Genomic DNA, 20749 nt, shown 5'->3' on the forward strand with positions numbered 1-20749 from the left:
TTCATCACAAGGTCTCCTTCCAAAATTGACCCCAGAGCACACCAGAACGAGGGCAAGCCAGACTCTGCCTCTGCCTCCTGGGAGGTCTGCAACTCCACTATCCACCTGTCCCAGTCCCCACTTTGGGACCTACTTCTGAATCCACTTCCTCCTCCAGGACCTGCCAGATTCCTCGCCTCAGGGCCAGGCCTAGGAGGCCCCAGGTGTGTCTGGTTCACTGAGCGTGTGGTGTGGTGGACGATGAGGCGGGGGGCGGGGCAGGGGGGGGGGGAAGGGTGAACAGTATAAGACTGGTGTAAGGATCCAGGCAGTGACCTCTCTGCAAGGCCTCGGGTCAAGGGTCAGCTCAAGTCTGGAGACCTTTCTGGGTCATAAATTCTATCACCCTCAAAAAAAAAATGTCAGTCACACCTTGACCCAGGCTTGGTAGTGGCATTTTAATGGCTTTCACTGGTGTAACAGCAGCAAGAAGAGAAGAGAAAGGTGGCCTGACCCCTGCAGGAGGGGGCTCAGCTGGAAAGGGGGCAGCCTGCCCCCAGCAGGTCTAGCTCTCCTCTTCCCATTGGACGGAGGCCAGGAATGTGCGGATTTCCATGGGCTGCAGTGTGATGCTGGCAGGGTCCAGCCGGGGGTGAGAGGGCTTGCGTGTGGGGCCTGGGGAGGTGCAGGGGAAGAGTGAGGGGCGCAGACTTACTCTGCCTCACTTCCCCACCCCTGTGCTCCCTCTCCTGAGCCTGGACACAGCCATATACCCTCAAATCTGCCGCCAGGGCCTCACTACCAGACTCTTCAATTGCTTCCCAGGGCCTGGATACCACCCCCAGGTCCCCAAATCCCTCCCAATGCCTGGCCACTGCCCTCACACCCTCAAGTCCCACCTCAGGGATTGTCAAGCAAACCCCAAGGTTGATGAAAAGCCCCACCCCACTCCCAAACTAGACACTGACAGAGACTCAGATCTTGTTCTTGGGACTGCACTCCAACCTCAAACACCGAAGATCCACCACTAGTTTGCTGTACTTATTTAAGACCCTTATACCCCCAGCTGGATCTGAACACCACCACAGACCCTGGAGCTGCACTGGGTCTTGGCCAACACTCCCACACCTCCCACACGGCCCCCAGCTCCCAACCAGGGGCAAGCCCTCACCCGTGTTCGGTGTCCACTGGAGCCTGGAGGCCCTGGCCCGGAGCTGGTTGGCAGCCAGCGTGGTCTCCTTAAGGTCGGTGATGGTGAAGGCAGAGAACAGGTCCTGCAGGCAGCGGGTGGGCGGGGCTGAGCGGGGGAAGGTCCACGCCAGGTTTCCCCTCTCCCTTCTCTGGCGTCTCTCCCGTTTCCTTCCCACCTCTGCCCTCCTCACCCTCAAGTCCAAGGTAACTGGAGAGCTCAAGTTGCCGACCATGTCCTCCCCTAGGGCGAACTGGTGCTCCAAGCGCAGCAGCAGCATTTCCGGGCCCCAGCGGGCTAGTGTGAGCAGGTGCACATTGGGCGGCAGCTCGCGCCGCAATCCCGAGAACTGAGGGAGGGGAGAAAGGGGGCGGGGCGGGGCTGAGCGGGGGCGGGGCTGAGCGGGAGGGGCGGGGCTGAGCGGGGGCGGGGCTGAGCGGGAGGGCGGGGCTGAGCGGGGGTGGGGGCGGGGCTGAGCCGGAGGGGCGGGGCTGAGCCAAGCCAGAAGGCGAGGACCCGACGTGAGGGGCGGGATTTAGCGAGGGGAGGGGTTTAGCCGTGGTCATGGGGCGGGATTTAACGTGGGACGGACGGGGCCCAGCCAGAAACGGAAAGGCTGAGCTAATGAGCGGATGGGGCAGCGCTGGGCTGGGGGGCAGTCCGACTGATCGGGCCTGAGACCCAGAGAGGGCGGGGCTGAAGCACGGAGAGGCGGGGCTGGCCGAGGGGCGGGCGGAGCCTGGGGGAGGTAAGAAGGGCGAGCAGAGGTGCGGGAAGGGGCAGGAGCGGCGGGTGTGAACCCAGTCCACGAGGGGTGGGCCTGAGCTGCGACTGGACGCTAGCTAGATCACGGCCTCGCCGGGGAGACCTGGGGGCCAGCGACGTGGGTCCTGGCTGAGCCTAGAGAGATCCGCCCCCACCTCAGGCTTCATCCAGCTCCTCTCTTTCTGCTGGCCCCCAGCCCTCACCTGCTTGCGCGGGGAGACCTCCAAGTGGTAGGGGGTGCCGCCGCCCCTGGCCAGCACAAGCTGCGGGGCCAAGAGCTCCTTTTCCGCCTGCAACCGGTGCCCTACGGCCGCGGTCCGGGCCTTGTCCAGCAGCACGAGGTGCCGCCCTCGTACCCACAACCCCGTATTCTCTGTCTCTAGCAGGGGCTCCCCAACTCCGCGATCGTCGTCTCTCAGAAGCCTTCGGTGCACCTGCGGGAAAGTGGCCAAAAGAGGGTGAAGGCTCCTCTGGCCAATTTCAGGGCCAGAAATTGTGGGAACTTCCAGGTAAAGTGAACATTGGGGGGATCAGAGGAGAATGAAGGTATGGTATGGGGGACCCCAGCAGATGAGGGGATCCTACCTACCAGAAGAGAGGGAGGTAGAGACCTAAAGGAAGCCTGGGTAGAGCAGGTCAGGAATTGGAGGGGGCGCCTGAGTTAGGGTTAGCTCACCCTAACCCTAACCCTCAATCTCACCCTCAAAAAAAAAAACATGAGTAAAGTTCTTACATAGGAATGGAGGTCTCAGCTTGGTGGGACCCCAAACAGAAGGGTGCAACTAGCAGAGAACTGGAAGAGAACCTGGCTTCAAGGCCCAGCAGGGGCCGGGGCCGGAGGGGGTGGGGGTCACTGGTGGGAGAAGCCTGGCTTAGATGGGGCTGGGACCACTCACCATGAGCTCTATGGAGCCATCGCTCAGGCTGCTGCCCCCCTGGGAGCGGTCAGTCAGCACTGTCAGCTGCATGTTCCCATCCTGGGGGCAAGAGGTGAGAGTGAGGAAGCACACTGCCAGCCAGCCCGGGCCCCAGGCAGGCAGCACAGGGCATGGTGGACACGGCCAACGGCAGCTGGGAGATGTAAGAATGAGGGGTGACACCACTGGGTAGAAGTGTCTGGAAAAGGTGGGGAGCAGGACAGGGGAGGGTACCGTAATGTAAATGCGGCTGTTGACTGGATAGTAATTTCCTGCCACTGGCTCAGTCTGGTTCAGCTTCCAGGTGGGACGATAATCCCGCCTGGGGAGGGGGTGGGGGAGGGGGAGGGTTTGGTCAGACCTGGGTTCTGGCTCCCCTTCCCCACCTCCCTTTCCCAGGCTCACCCACTCCTCACTCCCCCTTCATACTCTCCCACCCACACCCATAGGATCGGCAGGTGCCCCCATCACCGATGGGCCCCAACACACCGCAGTCCACTCCTGGGTGCCCCCAGTCACCCCACCTCCTCTCCAGGATCTCCCGGCCATTGCTGTCGGTGAAGAAGAGTCCCTTTGTCTTCAGCGTAGTGTCAAAACGACTGATGACTTCCTTCCCCCAGCCATCACTAGACCCAACGGAATAGCAAAATTGTGAGCCAGGCCTACCATCACTCTGCCCTGGCCCCTACCCCCGAGGCCCAGGCTGTGCCACTCACCCCACGGGTATTGGTCCCACCGTCCACTCCAGCTCCAGGTGCCGCTGTCCCGGGTACAGGCGAACCACCTGGGAACACCAGGCTGAGAAGTTCTGGTGCACCTCCTGCACCAAGGCCGTCTGCAGGCACATTGGGCAAGTGTGAGCTTGCACCTGAGCGGAGGGGAACCCTACAAATGCCCACCCCTGCCGTGAACCTCACAAACGCCTACATCAGGGTCAACCCCACTAAGAGCATGAGAACACAACCTACCTGCCTCATCTGCCTAGGTGTGAGGCCCATACTTCCCGCCACAGTCAATGCCACATAATTCTTGCTTGCTACCCCATCCTCCTCCTTAGAATGCGATTCTAGCTGGGCATGTGGCTACCTAAATAAAGACTGTATCATCCAGCCTTCCCTGAGGCCATCAGTAGCTGTGGTCTGCCCAACACAAAGTGATGAAAGTGGTGTGAACAACATTTCTTGCCCCTCCCGATAGCTCAAATGCAAATGTAATGGCTGGAGCTTGAGCAGCCATCTTGGGTTATGAGGTAGAAGCTGAAGGCAGAGGAAGGCAGAGCAATGAAACAGAAGGGGCCTGGATGACTACGGAACCACCCCATCCACCTCGGATGGTGCAGCCAGACTTCCTGTTCCATGGAAAGACCCTGTCTTGTTTTAGGCAGTTAATTTGGGTAATTCTGTTACAACAGTAAAACTATATCCTAACCTTCACGTCAAAGGTGAGTCTTACCATTATCTGCCCCATTCCCATCCTAACAGGAAATGTCCACAAGAAGCCCCGGGAAACCCCACACACATGAGCCCCTGTCCCCAACCAGATGCATGCTCAGCTACCCACCTAGTGAGACCCACCCAAGCCCTATCCAAGTGTGAACTCTCCAATATCCACCCCAAATAGAATCCTGTCCAAGCACAGATCCTTGGTGAACTCTTCAAGGTACTCTACCTATTTCTCCCCATTCACTCCACACCCAGCTTCAAAAGCTAAGTATTCTACTGTCCCCTGCAGCAGATGTGAATGCCTTTGTCTGCCACAACATAAAAGCTGATGAATACCAGCCCTGTGGAAGGATTTCCAATCTTCCCCTCCGTCTGAGCCCTCCCTCTCCCCCACTCCCACCCCGCACATTGCATACCACCCTCCCAGGCTGCACACACACACACACACACACATAACCCAAATGCCCACTCATCATTCCTGGCCCCGCACCTTCACCAGGCGGGTTTGAGCCCAACGGCTGATGAACAGTGGTTCCTGTCGGTTGGGTCTGAAGATGTAGGCACCTGAGGCCTGGGAGCTTAGTTTGTTTCCTGTACTGGCGTTGTACCTGGGGCCGGGAAAGGGAAGTGTCAGGTAAGAGACCCCAGCTCTCCTCCCAGCCCCTCCCTGGCCTAGTGGTCATCCCTCACCAGTAGAAGGCCTGGCGAACAGGCAGCAGGAGGTCCTGCTCCAGGTTCTTCATCTCCACCAAGAGCCCCGTGTCAGGGTCAAACCTGGCCGAGATGTACTGGGCAGAAGAGGGTGGACAGATGTTAATGACCATCCCTTCAGCCAAGGGCAATTTCCTCCTTCCTGGGACTCAGGAGAAAACCCTAGAGTCACTCTCCCCTCCTCTCTCTTGCTCACTCCTCACTCCTGACCCTACTGGCAAATCCTAATAGCTCCACCTTCTACCTCATCATCAGTCTGCCCTTTCTGACCACCTCCAAGGCATTCCTGGACTAGTGAGTGCTGCTGACCAATTCCTGGCCTCCCAGGTCTGTTCCCCCCCAGAGCTGCCAGAGGTCACTGCGACCCCTAAATCCAGTCTTTAGCTGGTCTGCTGGGGAACCAGGGCAGCTAGTGTAACTGACAAGAATCACAGTGCCACCGAAACCGGTTTGGCTCAGTGGATAGAGCATCGGCCTGCAGACTCAAGGGTCCCAGGTTCGATTCTGGTCAAGGGCATGTACCTTGGTTGTGGGCACATCCCCAGTAGGGGGTGTGCAGGAGGCAGCTGATCGATGTTTCTCTCTCATCGATGTTTCTAACTCTCTATCCCTCTCTCTTCCTCTCTGTAAAAAATCAATAAAATATATTAAAAAAAAAAAAAAAAAGAATCACAGTGCCAAGGTCCAGCAGACTTCAGAAGACCCATGAAGCCCTAGCCGATTTGGCTCAGTGGCTAGAGTACTGGCCCTCGGACTGAAGGGTCATGGGTTTGATTCCGGTCAAGGGCACATACATCAGTTGCAGGCGGGATCCCTGGGCCTGGGCGCATGGGGGAGATAACCATCAATGTGTCTCTCTCACATCAATGATTCTCTCTAGCTCTCCCCCTCCCTTCCACTCTCTCTAAAATCAATAGAAAAAAATATCTTCAGGTGAGGATTACCAGACACAAAAAGAAAATTTATATATTTTAATTTATTTTAGTGCCTTTGTCTGCCTGGATTCCTCTTCCCCCAAAATGTCCTCCAAGTGGCCACATGGCTTCCTCCCTCAGGTCTCTGACACACCTTCACTTAATTTGCAGGCCCCTACCACCATCAGCTTTGATGTATCTGTCAAGTGCCACCCATAATCACACCAGTCCCTCAAAACAGCCCCGGTAGAGAACATTGAAACTCAAAGGAAGGCAGTCACTCACTCAAGGGCACACAATGGAGGGGGGCGGGGGAAGGGGGTGACATTAGACCATGAACCCAAGACCTGCTGACCCAGAGTCAATGCAGCTCACTATGACATCTCAAACTTGTCGCTGGGGCAGAGTAGGGGATCTGAATGGGTTCTCACCTCATTTTGGATGGTCAAGTCACGGGACGAGGGCTTGACATGTAATGAGGACTTGACGTGAGAAGAGGACTTGATCCAAGACAAGGACTTCCGGAATCTGGGCTCAGGGGGGCGAGCCCGTGGGCTCCAGTCAGGTACCTGGGTTACTGAGTAGATGCTGAAGCCGAGGGCAGGCACTGAGGCTGAGAAAAGCAGCTCCTGTACATTTGAGCTGGGCATCGTCACCACCTCAGGACAGGGAGAAGGGAGTCTGAGTCAAGAGGCTGTGGGTACACATACAGAGGCGTATAACAGGGAGGGGTCACGCTCCAGAAGGGGAAGGAGTCCCAGGACAGGGAGAAGAAATGTAGGTGTGGGGCAGGATAATGAGGGGGGGAGAGGAATTCTGAGTTCAAGATTGCAGAGAAGCCCTAGCTGGTTTGGCTCAATGGATAGAGCGTCAGCCTGTGGACTGAAAGGTCCCAGGTTCGATTCCAGTCAAGGGCACATGCCCGGGTTGTGGGCTCGATCCCCAGCGGGGGACTTGCAGGAGGCAGCCGATCCATGATTCTCTCTCATAATGGATGTTTCTATCTCTCCCTCTTCCTTCCTCTCTGAAATCAATAAAAATAAAAAGATTGCAGAGAAGATTTAGTAGATAGAAAACAACCCACAGGGAGGGCAGAGAGACTGTAGGAGGGGGGAGAAGTGAGGAAGTAAGTGGGGGAAGGGATCTTTGAGGCAGAGGACTGAGGGAAAAACAAGATTCCTGGGGGAGGAAGAGGTTCGTGGGAAGAGGCCTTCCAGGATGAGAGGAATATCCATAAATAGAAAAATATTTCAGCCCCAGCCAGTTTGGCTCAGTGGATAGAGCGTCAGCCTGCAGACCGAAGGGTCCGGGGTTCCATTCCAGTCAAGGGCACAGGCCTGGGTTGCAGGCTGGATCCCTAGTAGGAGGCATGCAGGAGGAAGCCAATCAATGATTCTCTCTCATCATTGATGTTTCTCTCTCTCCCTTCCCTTCTGAAATCAATAAAAACATACTTTTTTAAAAAGAAAAATATCTCATGAGGAGATATTAAAAAGAGGGAGCTACAGGGGAGGAATGTTCCCAGGAGATTTGATATTAAGAGGCAGAGGGGGCAGATTCAGAGGAGGAAGAGAAAGTACTGGGCGGGAGGTACTCATGGAAGGGCAGGTATCCATGAAGACAGGTATCCAAGAGAGGAGGTGTCCATGGGGGGAAGGGAGAAATGGCCATGAGGGGAGGCAGTCATTGGAGGAGGGTGTTCATGGGAGGAACATTCATTAAATGAGCTCACATCGCTGGGCACAACTGCACCACTGGGATCCTTCACAAGGAAAACGTGTTTGCTGACTGGAAGCCGCACCATCCAATTTACTTTCCGCCCCAAAGGGTTATAAACGATCACCTGGAACTGGAGTGGGAGGATCAGAGTGCGCATGAGTCACAGCCGGCCTTTCCCAAACCCATCCCCATGCACCGCAACGACCCTGGGCGATCCAAGGCCCTCTGTGGTCTCCATCCAGCCCCGGCTACACTGTGGCCCACGTGATCTGGCCCAGAGGGATCCTTCAGAACAATGTGGCTACCAGTCCCACCTCATCTTCTCCCAGTCCCGGATTTGCAGCTCTCATCCCACCCATTAGACCTGCCTTCCGGCTCCGCCCCCCACCCCACCCCACCCTAGCCCACCCATCCCAAGCGTGGCTCACGCTCTTTGAAGTCTGGCTGAGCGGACACAGGCTGGTGTTGAGATTGTGGCAGAAAGAGAACACCTCCTTGGAGCCGCTGAGCCGCGCTAGCGCGTTGCCCAGGAGAACCTGGGGAGGAACGTAAAGGCATGGGTCCACTCTGCAAGCCCACGGGGAGCTTCCTCGCCCCACCCAGGCCCCGCCCTACAAGACCTTAGGGGCCCTGCCCCATTTCTGTCTCCGCACTCCCACCCCACCTCCCCCCGCCCCCACTAGTAGCCCTTCCAGGCCTCGCCCCATTCTAGACCCCTCATTCCAGGCCCCGCCCCACTAGCTCTTACAGGCTCCGCCCTGCTGCCTTGTCCTGCCCCATTCTTATCTATGCCCCTCCTGCCGCAAGCCCCGCCCCACAAGCCCTTCTAGACTCCACCCCACTGCTTTGACCACGCCCTTCCTGTCTCCGCCCTTATGCCCCAGACCCCGCCCCATGCACCTCACAGGGTTTCCAGCCAGCTGCCAGCTGGCGAGCGTAGTCATCGGCCACATGTTGCTTGGAGGTCCCACTGACTGCATCGTGGTGCTGGAGCACAGCCATTGCCTCATCTGCAGGCAGATGGTGGTGAGCGAGTGGGGAGCTGGGTGGGGTCTGTGCAGGACTCTGAGCCCTGATCTCAGAGAGCTGCGAATGGTCACATGCAGGGCGCCAGGATTCTTAGGGGCTTTCAGAAGGGACTCAAGGATGTGGCCATGGTCTGGTGTCCAGCTTGGGCCCCGCCCCCACCTCCTCACCAAACCATACACCTACTGAGGGGTGCACTGTCTCCAGCGCCATAGGGTCCCATGTTGGCCGCTGGACCTGCCAGTGCCTCCAGCTGGTTGCAGACCTAGGAGGCAGGGAGTATGTTGAGGCATGGGGCCAGCTAGGACCCCGGGGCTGCCCCCTTGAGTCTAGCACCCACTCACCTGCAGGAAGTTATAGCTGAGGCGCTCGTAGCGTTTGAGGGCCGGCCGGCTGGTAAAGTAGCCAGTCCAGAACATGTGGGGGCCATCGGCATAGGGGAAGAAGTCATCCTGTTTCACCGACCTGCAGCGGCAGAGGCATTGCGGGCAGAGTCACTACCCACAGGGCATGCAAACCCCCCTTGGGCTCCCCAGGCCCCCCGAATACCAGGTGAGCTTGGCCTTGTTCAGCTCCCAGAGGTAGCAGGCCGGAGTGGAGTAGAGAACGTTGACACGGCTCCCATTGGCCTGCTGCTGGGGGAAGGTGTTGCATGTGTGAGCCCTCTGGAGTCTGCAACTTCCTGAGGGGGTGGGCCCACAGGTAGGCAACACATACACACATTTATGCATCCAGTGGGTGCAGATTCTCTTAATACACATTTTGAATGCAAACCAATAACCAAGCGTGAAAATGTATTTTGGCCAAACCTAAATATTACCAGCCTGGAAAGAATGTCAGTGATGCAAGAATAAATCTGAAATATTACTAAACTTTTAAATAATTTCAATTGTATTATTAAAAACTTTCAATGAAAAATTAAATCTGACATATAGGGCAGGAATAATCATTTCTCAGCACTGTCAGGTTATTGCTAAATGACACAATTGTCATAATGAATAGAGGCTCACTTTCAACTGAGGGAGGTAGAGGAACAAGCTCGGTTGGTTAGCGTGTCGTCCCAATATGCCAAGGTTGTGGGTTCGATCCCCGGTCAGGGCACATACAAGAATCAACTAATGAATGCATCAATAAGTGGAACAACAAATCAATGTTCCCCCACCCCTCTTTCTCTCTCTCTCTCTTCCTCTTAAATCAATCAATAAAAACTTTTTTTTTTTAAAGAAGGTGACATCTTCCATGAGGAAAGGATGTTTGTACCAGTACCTGGTACAAGTAGATGCTCATTCACTCACTTGAAGGGAAGTGCATGAGACCACAGGCCTTTATGTGCGGACACACATCTACACTTCTTCAGCACAGTCATATACAGCGTTATATACACAGACCCACATACACACTGTATTCACTCAGCAATCACTCCATTCTTCAACTCGATGCTCAGGAAGGCTGATGCAATCTAGAACCACAGGCCAGCCCCGCTCTCGTGGGATTCACAGCCAAGTGCAGGAGAGAGACTGGACAGATAGTCAGTTGGTTACAGTCAGCCTGGACGTGACAGGTATTTGTGAAGACTGGTGCGAGTTCAGAGGAAGAGCAAGAGCTCTGCCTGGGGTTTGTAAAGGCTTCCTGGAGTAGGACACATTGGTATCTTAAAGGAGAAGCAGAATGTTTTCAGCCTCAAATAATAATAATAAACAAAAACCATAATACTTGTTACTTACCTAGCACTGTTCTAACTGATCTGTGTAAATGAAGTCATTAAGCTCTCATCCACAGCCTTCTCGGGTAAGAACCACTACTATGCCCTTTTTCTAGGTAAGAATGCGGGGAGGCACTGTGGGCTAAAAGTTTCTGAAAGTCACAGAGCCAGTAAGTGGCAGAGCCAGGATTTGAACTGAGAGATTCCCACTTCCAGTAGAAAGGAGTGGTCAAAGAAGCCGTCAGTGGCGGGAGAAGAACCAAGGAAGTGTGATGTCCTGACAGCCCAGGAACATGGTATTTGCAGAAGGAAGTGATCAGGTTGTTCAAGCCTCCTCGGGGACATGGGGAAAACTGAGAAATGTCTTTTGGAAGGTCCTTGGTGATGGTCCTGAGAGCTGTTTTGGTGAAACAGCTGTGCAGGGAGCAAGTGGAAGTTGAAGACATGGGGATTGTGCCGGTAGACAACTCTGAGGATAAAAGTGATGGGAAGGGACATCTTAGATGGAAGAAGGGAGACAGGTTCTGTGCGATGGGAGAGTGACTGCCTGCCCACACAGCCACAAGCCACACGCCAATTACAAGAGCCACACCAATACATCTGAATAATGGCCACCCAAAAATGTCCATGTCCTAATACCTGTGACATGGCAGACAGGAATTAAGTTTGCATGTGGAATTAAGTTGTTAATCAGATGAACTTAAAACAGATATTATCCTAGATTATCTGGATGACCCCAATGTAATCACAAGGGTCTTTAAAAGTGGAAGAGGGAAGTGAAAGAAGTAAGAGTGAGAGAAAGAGATGTGGCAGTGGAAGCAGGATCAGACTTTAAGATGGAGGGAGGGTGCCATGAGCCAAGGAATGTGGGTGGCCTCCAGAAGATGAACAAGGCAAGGAAACGTTCCCCTAGAGCAGTGATGGGCAACCTTTTGAGCTTGGTGTGTCAAACTTCGCCAAAAAACTGAGCATAACTCGGGTAGTGTGTCACTTTGAGGAAAAAACATTATTTCGCAAATGTTTCATCCTCAGGAGCAGCAAATGTTTCATCCTCGGCATCAGAAATGGCTACGCGTGTCAGTGCTGACACGCGTGTCATAGGTTCGCCATCACTGCCCTAGAGCTTCCAGAAGGAACGCAGCCCTGATGACATGTTGATTTTAGCCCCGAGACCAGTGTTGAACTTCTGACCTGTAGAACTATAAAATAATACATTTCTGTTGTTTGGAGCTGCTACATTTCTGGTGATTAGCTCTTTATAGGAGCAAAAGAAAACTAAGAGAGCCCTGACCGGTGTGGCTCAGTGGATAGAGCGTCGGCCTGCGGACTGAAAGGTCCCAGGTTCGATTCCGGTCAAGGGCATGTACCTTGGTTGCGGGCTCATCCCCGGTTGGAGGTGTGCAGGAGGCAGCTGATCGATGTTTCTCTCTCATCCATGTTTCTAACTCTGTCCCTCTCCCTTCCTCTCTGTAAAAAATAAAAATTAAAAAAAATAAAACTGGGTGGGGGGAGGGGGAGAGTTCAACCAAAGGACTTGTGTGCATGCATATGAGCCTATCCAACGGTTAAGTTCAACAGGGGGTTGGGGCATGCGTGGGGGGGGGGGGATGGGAATTGGGGGATGAGGACAAATATGTGACACCTTAATCAATAAAGAAATTTAAAAAAATAAAAAATAAAAAAATAATAAAACTAAGAGAGCACCCATAGCTACTCCTCTTGACCCAAGGCCCAGGGATATAAGCACGCATGTGCACACAGGGTGGACACACTCACCTGGGCATTGACCAGCTGGATGAGCTTGTCAAGGTTCTTGAACCACATGTTGGCATTCTCATATTGGAAGTCCGAACCCATGGTCATCACAGTGTGGTTGGTGCGGTAGAACTGGCCCTACAGACAGAGTGCGGGTGTCCTCAGGCCAGAGTGTCCTGGCCACCCCTTGCACAGCTGTGTCTTGGTATATATGTGGTCAATTGTGAATGCACAGTAGCATGGGGAGAGGGGTGTGCAGAAGTATGTCACATGGGAACACAGGGACATGAACAGAAATAGCCACAAGTTGTTGAGTGCATTCTCTTGGGCCTGCCATGCTGTTTCATGACCACGGTGAGTGTGTGTGGTGGGGAGGGGCTCCACGGGCTTCTAATCAGGAGCACGCAAACCCAGAAGGAGGACATGGTGAGGTGAAGAGACTATCACCTTCCTCGGAGGGTATGAGGAGGTGTCAGGGAATCAATCCCTGGGCGTGAGAAGGGCCTGATGAATTATGCTCCCCTGTTTTCCAGGTTCTGGACACTGGGGTTACCTGGTCTTTGGCTAACTTTAGGAAGTAATCAACCAGCTCTTTGGCGTTGTACTCAGGGCTGCGGCGGTCATCCACGATGGGTTTGTCAGCACACAGGACGTCCCAGCACAGGTTCTCCGGTGGGTTGTACATGTTGGGGAGCACACCTGTGACCACACTTGACTCAGGGGGTAGCCCAGCACCCCGGACCTGCCCTGGAGTCATAGTCTGCCATGCCCCACCCAAGTCGGACTTCAGAATTTGCAGGGGCCCAGCGCAAAGTGCTGAGCCCTTGGTGGTAAATTATTAAAAACTTCAAGATGATGACAGCAGAGTGTAAAGCCATGCCTTTGGAGGCGGCCCCGCCCCCACCTATCCACCCCCTTACTGGTGAAGAGGTCGGCGGTCGGGGGCTTCAGGCTGGCACTGGCCCGCCACACCTGCTCCATCTCAAGGTTCATCTTCCGCACCAATTTATCTTGGTAATCCAGGCGCCCGAAGAAGAAGCCGTCAAAGCCCATCTGGGAGTGGTGGGGGATGAGGACAGGAATGGAGGGCAGGATGACTAAGTGCGAGGCCTTCTCACCACCACCCTCCAGCCCCCTCCGCATGAAAGGGGGGGTCAGAGCACAGAAAAAGGCAGGCCTATCCCTCTTTCCCTCTCCCTTCCTCTCTCTGACATTCTCTCTAGGCTGAGGATGGAAGCGGTCATGGCACTGGTCACGAAGCCTCTAGCAAAACAGGGCAGGCCTCCACCTGCCACCTGGCTTGGGGAGGAGCCAGGATCCTAGCAAATGGGGCAGGACCAGGAGAGGGGGAGTCGGCAGCTAGAGGGGGGTGGTCAGCCTGGGCTGGGGCAGAGTCTCAAGAAGTTAGAGGGACAGGTCCCAAGGATGGGCGGGGATTGAGTGGTCGAAGGAGGAGTCAAAGCAACGGAGGGGAAGGTCCAAGGGAGGCAGGTAAAGTACCTGCGCAAACAGTGAGGCCTGCTCCCGAGAATGGCCAAACGGGTCAATGTGCCAGGCCACACGGGGGCGCCCGTCGTTGCCAAACGTGTCCTCAAGGAAGCGGAGCCCTAGTGTCATCTGGTCTATGATGGCTCCGTAGTGGGTGGCCGCCTCGTCATTCATCACCCAGCCACCGTTGGCAAACTCCAGGCGCCCTGTGCCAGTAGGGGCAAAATCCAGGTAGGCGGTCAGGGCCAGGAGTGTGGCTGGGGTCGGCAATGCAGGGGATGAGAAGACCTGCCTGCATGCCCAGGCCTGGAAGATGAGAGGTCTCTCCCAGGCCAGTCTAGCCAGATATGGAACAGAGGGCCTCCTGCATGGCAGGCTTCCCAGAGGATCTTGGAGATGGGGCCTTGCAGGATGCATAAGAATTCTACAAAGAAAGGGAAATTCCAAGCAGGCAGATCACATGCATGTAGCATGATGAAATCTCAGAAGGCAGGGTGGCAAAAACAGAAGCTAGGCTGGGCTTCCTCTTTTCACTTCCTTGGGGCAGCTCACCCTGGCGCACCAGGTCCCGCACAACATCCTGTGTTGCATTTGTCTGTTGATGCCACCAACGGGAGAAGAAGGCCATCTCCACATAGACGAAGCGACGGGTGGGCTCCGCCAGCAGGGAAGCGATGACAGAGTCTAGGATGTACTGAACACCTGCATGTTGGATTCTATTGTGGACTGTGGACACAGGGGTCAAGCAATCAGGGACCAGCAAGCAAAGGGGACAGTCCTAGACACAGGACCCCAAGCTGGGCATTGCCCCCTCCCTAACATCCAGGACCCAGAGAGCTCAGAGGGGTCATGGGAGTCCCAGGCGTCAGTCCCCACCTCTACTCACTGCCGTAAAAGTACTGGTCCACTGTCTTGAGCCAGCCCACGTCATCATGTGTGTGGGCCACCAGGTGCACATTGAGCATGTTCGGCTTCACCGTGGGGCATGTCTGCACAGGGACCCCAAATGCACACTCACACACCCTGTCACCTACCCCAAAGTCAAGAGGCGGGTTGGGGTGGGAGTAGGCGTGGGGGGCACGAGGGAAGTCTTGATCTAGAAGTGAGTAACTCAGAGAGGTCGGGACAGGCACTCCCAGGGAGGACACACACATAGTTGCGCTGACAGATACAACTCCCTAGTGGCACACTCCTCAGGGCAGCTCTCATTCACACCCTGGGAAAACAATAGTAGTAGCTAATATTTATTAAGCATTTATAAATGCCAAGCAGCCACCATGCGGGACAGGGACACTATTATCTCCAGTTTTCAGATGGGAGCGCTGAGATCAGAGAAGTGTAGTGACAGTCACGCAGACAGGAAGTGGAAGAGCCAGGCTGGAACTCCAGGCCGGCTGACTCGAGTTCCAGTTCTCAACCAGCACCCGCCCCCCAACCCCCACACGCACACGCCCAATCACACGGTTCAATGCATGCAAAGTCCAGGCAAACTGACCCACAGAAGCAGGACAGCAGGTACCGGCAGCCCCATTCTCAGACGCGCAGAGCCAGACCCCACGGACACAAAGCACGCAATCCGACCACACAGTCACATTAGCAGCCATAAACTAGGCAACCCCAGAACAGACCCACCCACCCCTCCAGACCCTACTCGGGGCTTCCCTCTGGCTGGTGGACATTTCCGCCCGCGGACTCCCGCTCACCTCGTATCCCGCGGCCCGAACGCTGGGCGCAGCCAAGAACAAAAAAAGGAAGGAAAGAAGTGGGAGCGGTGGGCACGGTGCACCGGAGCTCGTCCAGGGCCACGCTGCGCCCCGGCCGCCGGCGGCGCGCTCCCCCAAAGGCCGCGCGTCGGCTCCCATGGCTGCTCCGCCGCCGCCGCCTCGCCGCCACCACTGCCTAAAGCCACTTCCCGGCTCGCACAGGCCCAGCAAAGGCCCCGCCCCCATATTGCATCCTAGCCAATGGGAGTTTGTAGAGGCGGGGCTAGGGCGCAACTCGGCCTGTTATTGGATTGAGGCCGTGGTTCTGGATACCCTAGAGGCACTGGCCCGTCCCACCCTCGGTTTGGCAGAAGAGCCTTGAACGTTTCGCCGCCTTCGTGTGGACTTGGGGACCCCCTTTGTCCCTGTGAGTGCAGAGGTCTCAGGTTTTCTTACCAGTGCCGGGTTGCCTAGGAGGTGGAAAGTGTGCCTGGGGTCCTCCGGCGTTACATTAAGAGGGTTTGATGGGGTCCTATTCTGTCCAATGGGAATTGAGACGTTGGGTAAAGGAACTGTCCTGGGAGCGCTGGGAATGGGAGACATCCAGCAGACCCAGGAAAAAGCCCCAAGGCTGAAAATCTATCTCCATAAGCAGAGGGCAGGGAAAAACCAAAGAACGAGTCTTCCCACTAGTCTAATAATTAATGGAGCTTATTAAGGGAAACTTACCTAAGAGGAAATGGGTCCCTGTGCCGTTTGACAGGTGCCAACGAATTCTATAGGGTAAGGGGAGGGAGGTGAACAGTCATAGGTACTAGTACACGAATGCTACCAGGTATGGAAATTATTTCACATGCTTAAAGGGTCAGAACAATAACCTGTTCCCGGAACCAGCGCATAGCAGGGGGCAAGGGGAGATACTGGTTTATGTCAGAATGAACATCAAATACAGTCAGACAGTGTCTAAGGGAGGTTTGCAGTAAGCAATCTCCCCCTTCTGGCTCGGGTCCAGCAGTGGTAACTTCATGGAACAGTCTCTCCTCCACACTCTACCCCTCATGACCAGCTCTTACAATCTCACATGACCCCCTTCCCCAAGGTGCCCTGAGTGGTCGGCAAGGGGCTTCAGTAGCAGGGAAGTAGCTCTCTTAGTTGCCAATTGACCTCATTGGAGACATAGTCAGCAGCAACAGTACAGACACATACAAGAAAAGAGACAGTTAAAAGAAGCAGTCCGAGTATTAGTAACTTTTTCTTTTTTTAACATTTTTATTGATTTCAGAGAGGAAGGGAGAAGGAGAAAGAGATAGAAACATCAATGATGAGAATCATTGATCGGCTGCCTCCTGCACGCCCCCTACTGGGGATCAAGCCCGCAACCCAGGCATGTGCCCTGGACTGGAATCGAACCTGGGACTCTTCAGTCCGCAGGCCGTCGCTCTATCCACTGAGCCAAACCGGCCATGGCTATTAGTAACTTTTTCCATCATGCTTCCCCTCTGTCAGGACCTAAACCGGTGGGTTAGTAAGTCACCTACGTTTGGGCTGGGTCATTTAAGACATTTAAGAAATTTCTTCTTTCTAACAAAGAAGAAATATTAGCAGATTCATCTGGTATAAGAACACAACATTCAGCTTGGATAATGGCACAGGTCCCCTCACCCCCAAACCCCAACACACACATACACAGGCCTGTAACTGATTGCTACAGGAACAGCAGGAAGTCTAAGGTCAGAAAGACAAATATTTAGCCCTACCTGGTTTGGCTCAGTGGATAGAGCATCGGCCTGCAGACTGAAGGTTCCCAGGTTTGATTCCAGTCAAGGGCACTTACCTCAGTTGCAGGCTCCTCCCCAGCCTGGGCCCTGGTCAGGCTCATGCAGGGGGCAACCAATCGATGTGTTTCTCTCACAGCCACATCAATATTTCTGTCTTTCCCTCGCTCTTCCACTCTCTCTAAAAAAAAAAAAAAAAATCGCCCTAGCCGCCTTGGCTTAGTGGATAAAGCGTCAGCTTGCGAACTGAAGGGTCCCGGGTTCGATTCTAGCCAAGGGCACATGCCTGGGTTGTGGGCTCGATCCCCAGTAGGGGGCGTGCAGGAGGCAGCCAATCAATGATTCTCTCTCATCATTGATGTTTCTATTTCTCTCTCCTTCTCCCTTCCTCTCTGAAATCAATAAAGAAATATATTTAATAAAATAAAAATAAAAATAAATCAATGGAAAAATATCCTCAGGTGAAGATTTAAAAGGAAGACAAATATTTAGTAGGGACTTGAATTGGGAGATCTGTGAGAATTATACTTGCAGTCTGATCTTTAGATGTTAATGTAGCCGCAGTGTTTGGAACCTGGCCAGGCTGTGTAAACCATATTTGTTGGTCAGGAAGAGCACCTGACCAACAGATAAGGTGGTGAATAGGGGGAGGACTATATTAGATCAGGACCCCTACCTTCTCCCCTCTTTCAATGGTGCATGTACCAGTCTGAGTATAGCCTGTCTCCATGGCTCCTGACTGCATGAGGATAACAGGGTCCTATGGGAGACTGAGCAGTTCCTCTCCCCCAGGTGCATGAAGTAACCAACCCATCGCAGGGCAGTATCTCATTGCAGATTCCAGTAAATGTTCCAGGGACAATAAGACCCGGTGCCTTCAATATCATGGCCCACTGGTCCATGACAAGTATCAAGACTATTACTGTGTTCTTTGTTTCTCACACCTTAACCATCTTGGGTGCCTCGTTTGAGCTCCCAGCCTGGCATATAGAACAATAGGCCCCACTGCTGGTCATTTAAGAGTATTTACACTTGGGAAAACACCTTTGTATACTGGCTAAAATTGGTTTTCCAGTTAGTAAGTTAATCTGTTAAGGACCCAATTTTTAAAAATATGTATTTTTTTATTGATTTCAGAGAGGAAGAGAGGAGAGAGAGATAGAAGCATCAATGATGAGAGAGAATCATTGATCAGCTGCCTCCTGCATGCCCCACACTAGGGATCAAGCTCAAAACCCGGATATGTGCCCTGACCAGGAATCAAACAATGACCACCTGGTTCATAGGTTGATGCTCACCCACTGAGCCACGATGTCCAGGCAAGGACCCCATTTTTCCCATTCTAACAAACACAGTTGCCTGTGGGTTATTTAGGAAATGGAATCTGCATTCAATAACTGAATTGAGCCCTAGCCAGTTTGGTTCAGTGGATACAGTGTCAGCCTTCGGACTGAAGAGTCCCAGGTTCAATTCTGGTCAAGGGCACATGCCCAGGTTGTGGACTCAATTCCCTAGTAGGGGGCATGCCAGGAGGCAGCTGATCAATTATTCTCGCTCATCATTGATGTTTCTATCTTTCTCTCCCTTCCTCTCTGAAATCAATTATATATATATATATCTATATAATAAAAGCCTATGTGGTCATCACGCCCTCACGCTGTGACGCCCTCACGCTGTAAGGAACGATCACCAGGAGGCTGCATGCGCAGCAGGTGTGCGCGGGTGGGCGGGGGCTTGACACTACATGCGCAGAGGCAGGACCCTCAGCTCCGGCCTCTTTGGGGCAATCCACCGAGGAGCCCTGGATGGGTGGGTGGGGCCTACCTCTTTGGGGTGATCGATCAAGGGGCTCCTGCACTGTGAGAGGGCACAGGCCAGGCTGGGGGACCCCCCCTCCACCGAGTGCATGAATTTCATGCACTGGGCCTCTAGTGTGTGTGTGTGTGTGTGTGTGTGTGTGTGTGTGTGTGTGTGTGTGTGTGTGTGTGTATATATATATATATATATGTATATATATATATATATATATATATAATTCTTACTCTAGTGAAAAAAAAATAACTGCATTGACCAGGTCACTGAATGTTAAAGGCAGCCCTGCTTCCTTGGCTATGCACCATCCTATTTGGGCACTACCGGGCCCACTCTTCCAGCGCACCCAATCTGCAGTATCAACTAACGGGTCAGTTGCTAAGGCATGTATTTTTGCCAAGGAATCTGCTTCCTGAGTACCTGGAGCTGTCTTATGGGCAGGGACATGGACGATACAAAGATCTTCCGTGGGCTCTTGTGAACCCAGATATCTTTTCACACCTCTTTGTCCCCAAAAAGGTTTGTTCATAATCATCCACTCCTCCATTTCCATTATCCAAGAAATAAAATCAGTCCCTTTAAAATGTGTGATACCAACCACACAGCTTTTAATTCAGCCCACTGACTATTGTGGCTTGTTCCTGTTTCCACCCAGAGTGTCAATGGGAAATTGAATGCAACTGCAGTCAAAGCAGGTGAATTTCCCTCCCTAGAGTTATTAGTATACCAAGTGCCAGCAAGAAGTTAGTTCCCCTAGTCCTTCTTCCCAGCTTGCAGGGTCCAATCCAGGGAGGGGAGAAGGAGCATTTGGAGGCTCAACATATTTAACAGAACCTAAGAGTTGCTGCATCTCTAGAGACAATGGACTATTTGACAAAGCACCCCTCTGCTGTAGGTAGGCATGCCACTAAGTCAGCGTTGGAGTCCGAACCATAGCAGGGGAAAGTTGGTGGGTCATGTTATCTATCCACCCCTTGATGAAGGGCTGTATACACTGACAATCATTATTGTTCTATCAAAGTTTATCTGATTTCTGCCCCCTTCCACAATTGGGACCAAAATCCATGGGGCACTTGCTTCTTTTGCTGATTTTGCACATGCCTTCTGGGGTAATTGAAATATCTGATTCAAATGGTACCCTGGCCTGGGAGATTCCGAGAGCTTTAATCTGTTGGACCAGTATTTTTGTTTTCTCGAAGGCAGCTTGTTGTTTGGCTCCCCAGTCCCATGTATGTCCCTTCTTAACTAGACGATATAATGGGCAAAGGATATGTGCTAAATGGAGTATAAGTGTTCCCCAGTACCCCAAAATGCTCACAAAAGGCTGCACCTCTTTCACATTTTTTGGTATTGGGTAGGCTTGCACCTCGTCTATGACAGCCTCAGGGACAATGCGGGTCTTATCCAACCATATGACTCCAAACGATTTTGCTGCAGTGCCCAGGCCTAGAACTGTCTATGTATTCACTCCCATCCTCTCTGTTGCAGATGGTCCAGTAAATCCTGCAAGGTTTCCTGCAGCAGAGGCAAATCTGCACAGGATAGCATTATGTCATCAATACGGTTCCATTTCATAGAGATCAGGAAGGAAAACGGTGAACCACCATCGCATGGCATATAGTGGGGCTATGTACATAGCCTTGAAGAAGCACTTGGAACATATATACCCCAAGTGCAAAACACATTTTCTTATAGTTCGTTACTGTGAGGGCATCAGCCTTGTGGCAGGGAAGACTTCAACCCATCCAGAAAATATACCTACAACAAGAACATATTGATAACCCATACTAAGTGGCACTTACATAAAAGTCCAGCTTAAATGCCCTATGGTGCATGGAGGAATGCAATAACA

At 53.3% G+C, this 20749-nt stretch overlaps 1 protein-coding gene across 2 annotated transcripts; it reads right to left on the reverse strand.

Annotated features, from left to right (window-relative positions):
- Positions 1-417: 417 nt before the first annotated feature.
- Positions 418-15503, reverse strand: MAN2B1 (mannosidase alpha class 2B member 1). 2 transcript variants are annotated; one of them, XM_028134613.2, is made up of 24 exons: positions 15311-15503; positions 14494-14596; positions 14160-14333; positions 13620-13813; positions 13040-13172; positions 12673-12818; positions 12141-12257; positions 9212-9294; positions 9007-9127; positions 8849-8927; positions 8537-8646; positions 8065-8172; positions 7650-7766; positions 6349-6576; positions 4983-5080; positions 4783-4900; positions 3567-3685; positions 3375-3476; positions 3085-3172; positions 2830-2910; positions 2137-2367; positions 1362-1517; positions 1151-1253; positions 418-654 (listed from the first exon to the last, which is right to left on the reverse strand). In XM_028134613.2, the coding sequence occupies exons 1-24, from the start codon at positions 15467-15469 to the stop codon at positions 545-547; spliced, it is 3078 nt and encodes a 1025-aa protein (XP_027990414.2). In that variant the 5' UTR covers positions 15470-15503; the 3' UTR covers positions 418-544. The 2 variants fall into 2 exon arrangements, with proteins under 2 accessions (XP_027990414.2, XP_027990412.2); XM_028134611.2 differs by having other exon boundaries at positions 9212-9297.
- Between the last annotated feature and the right edge of the window lie 5246 nt (positions 15504-20749).

The sequence above is a fragment of the Eptesicus fuscus genome, chromosome 6 (genome assembly GCF_027574615.1).
Source record: "Eptesicus fuscus isolate TK198812 chromosome 6, DD_ASM_mEF_20220401, whole genome shotgun sequence".
Classification (NCBI taxonomy): Eukaryota; Metazoa; Chordata; class Mammalia; order Chiroptera; family Vespertilionidae; genus Eptesicus; species Eptesicus fuscus.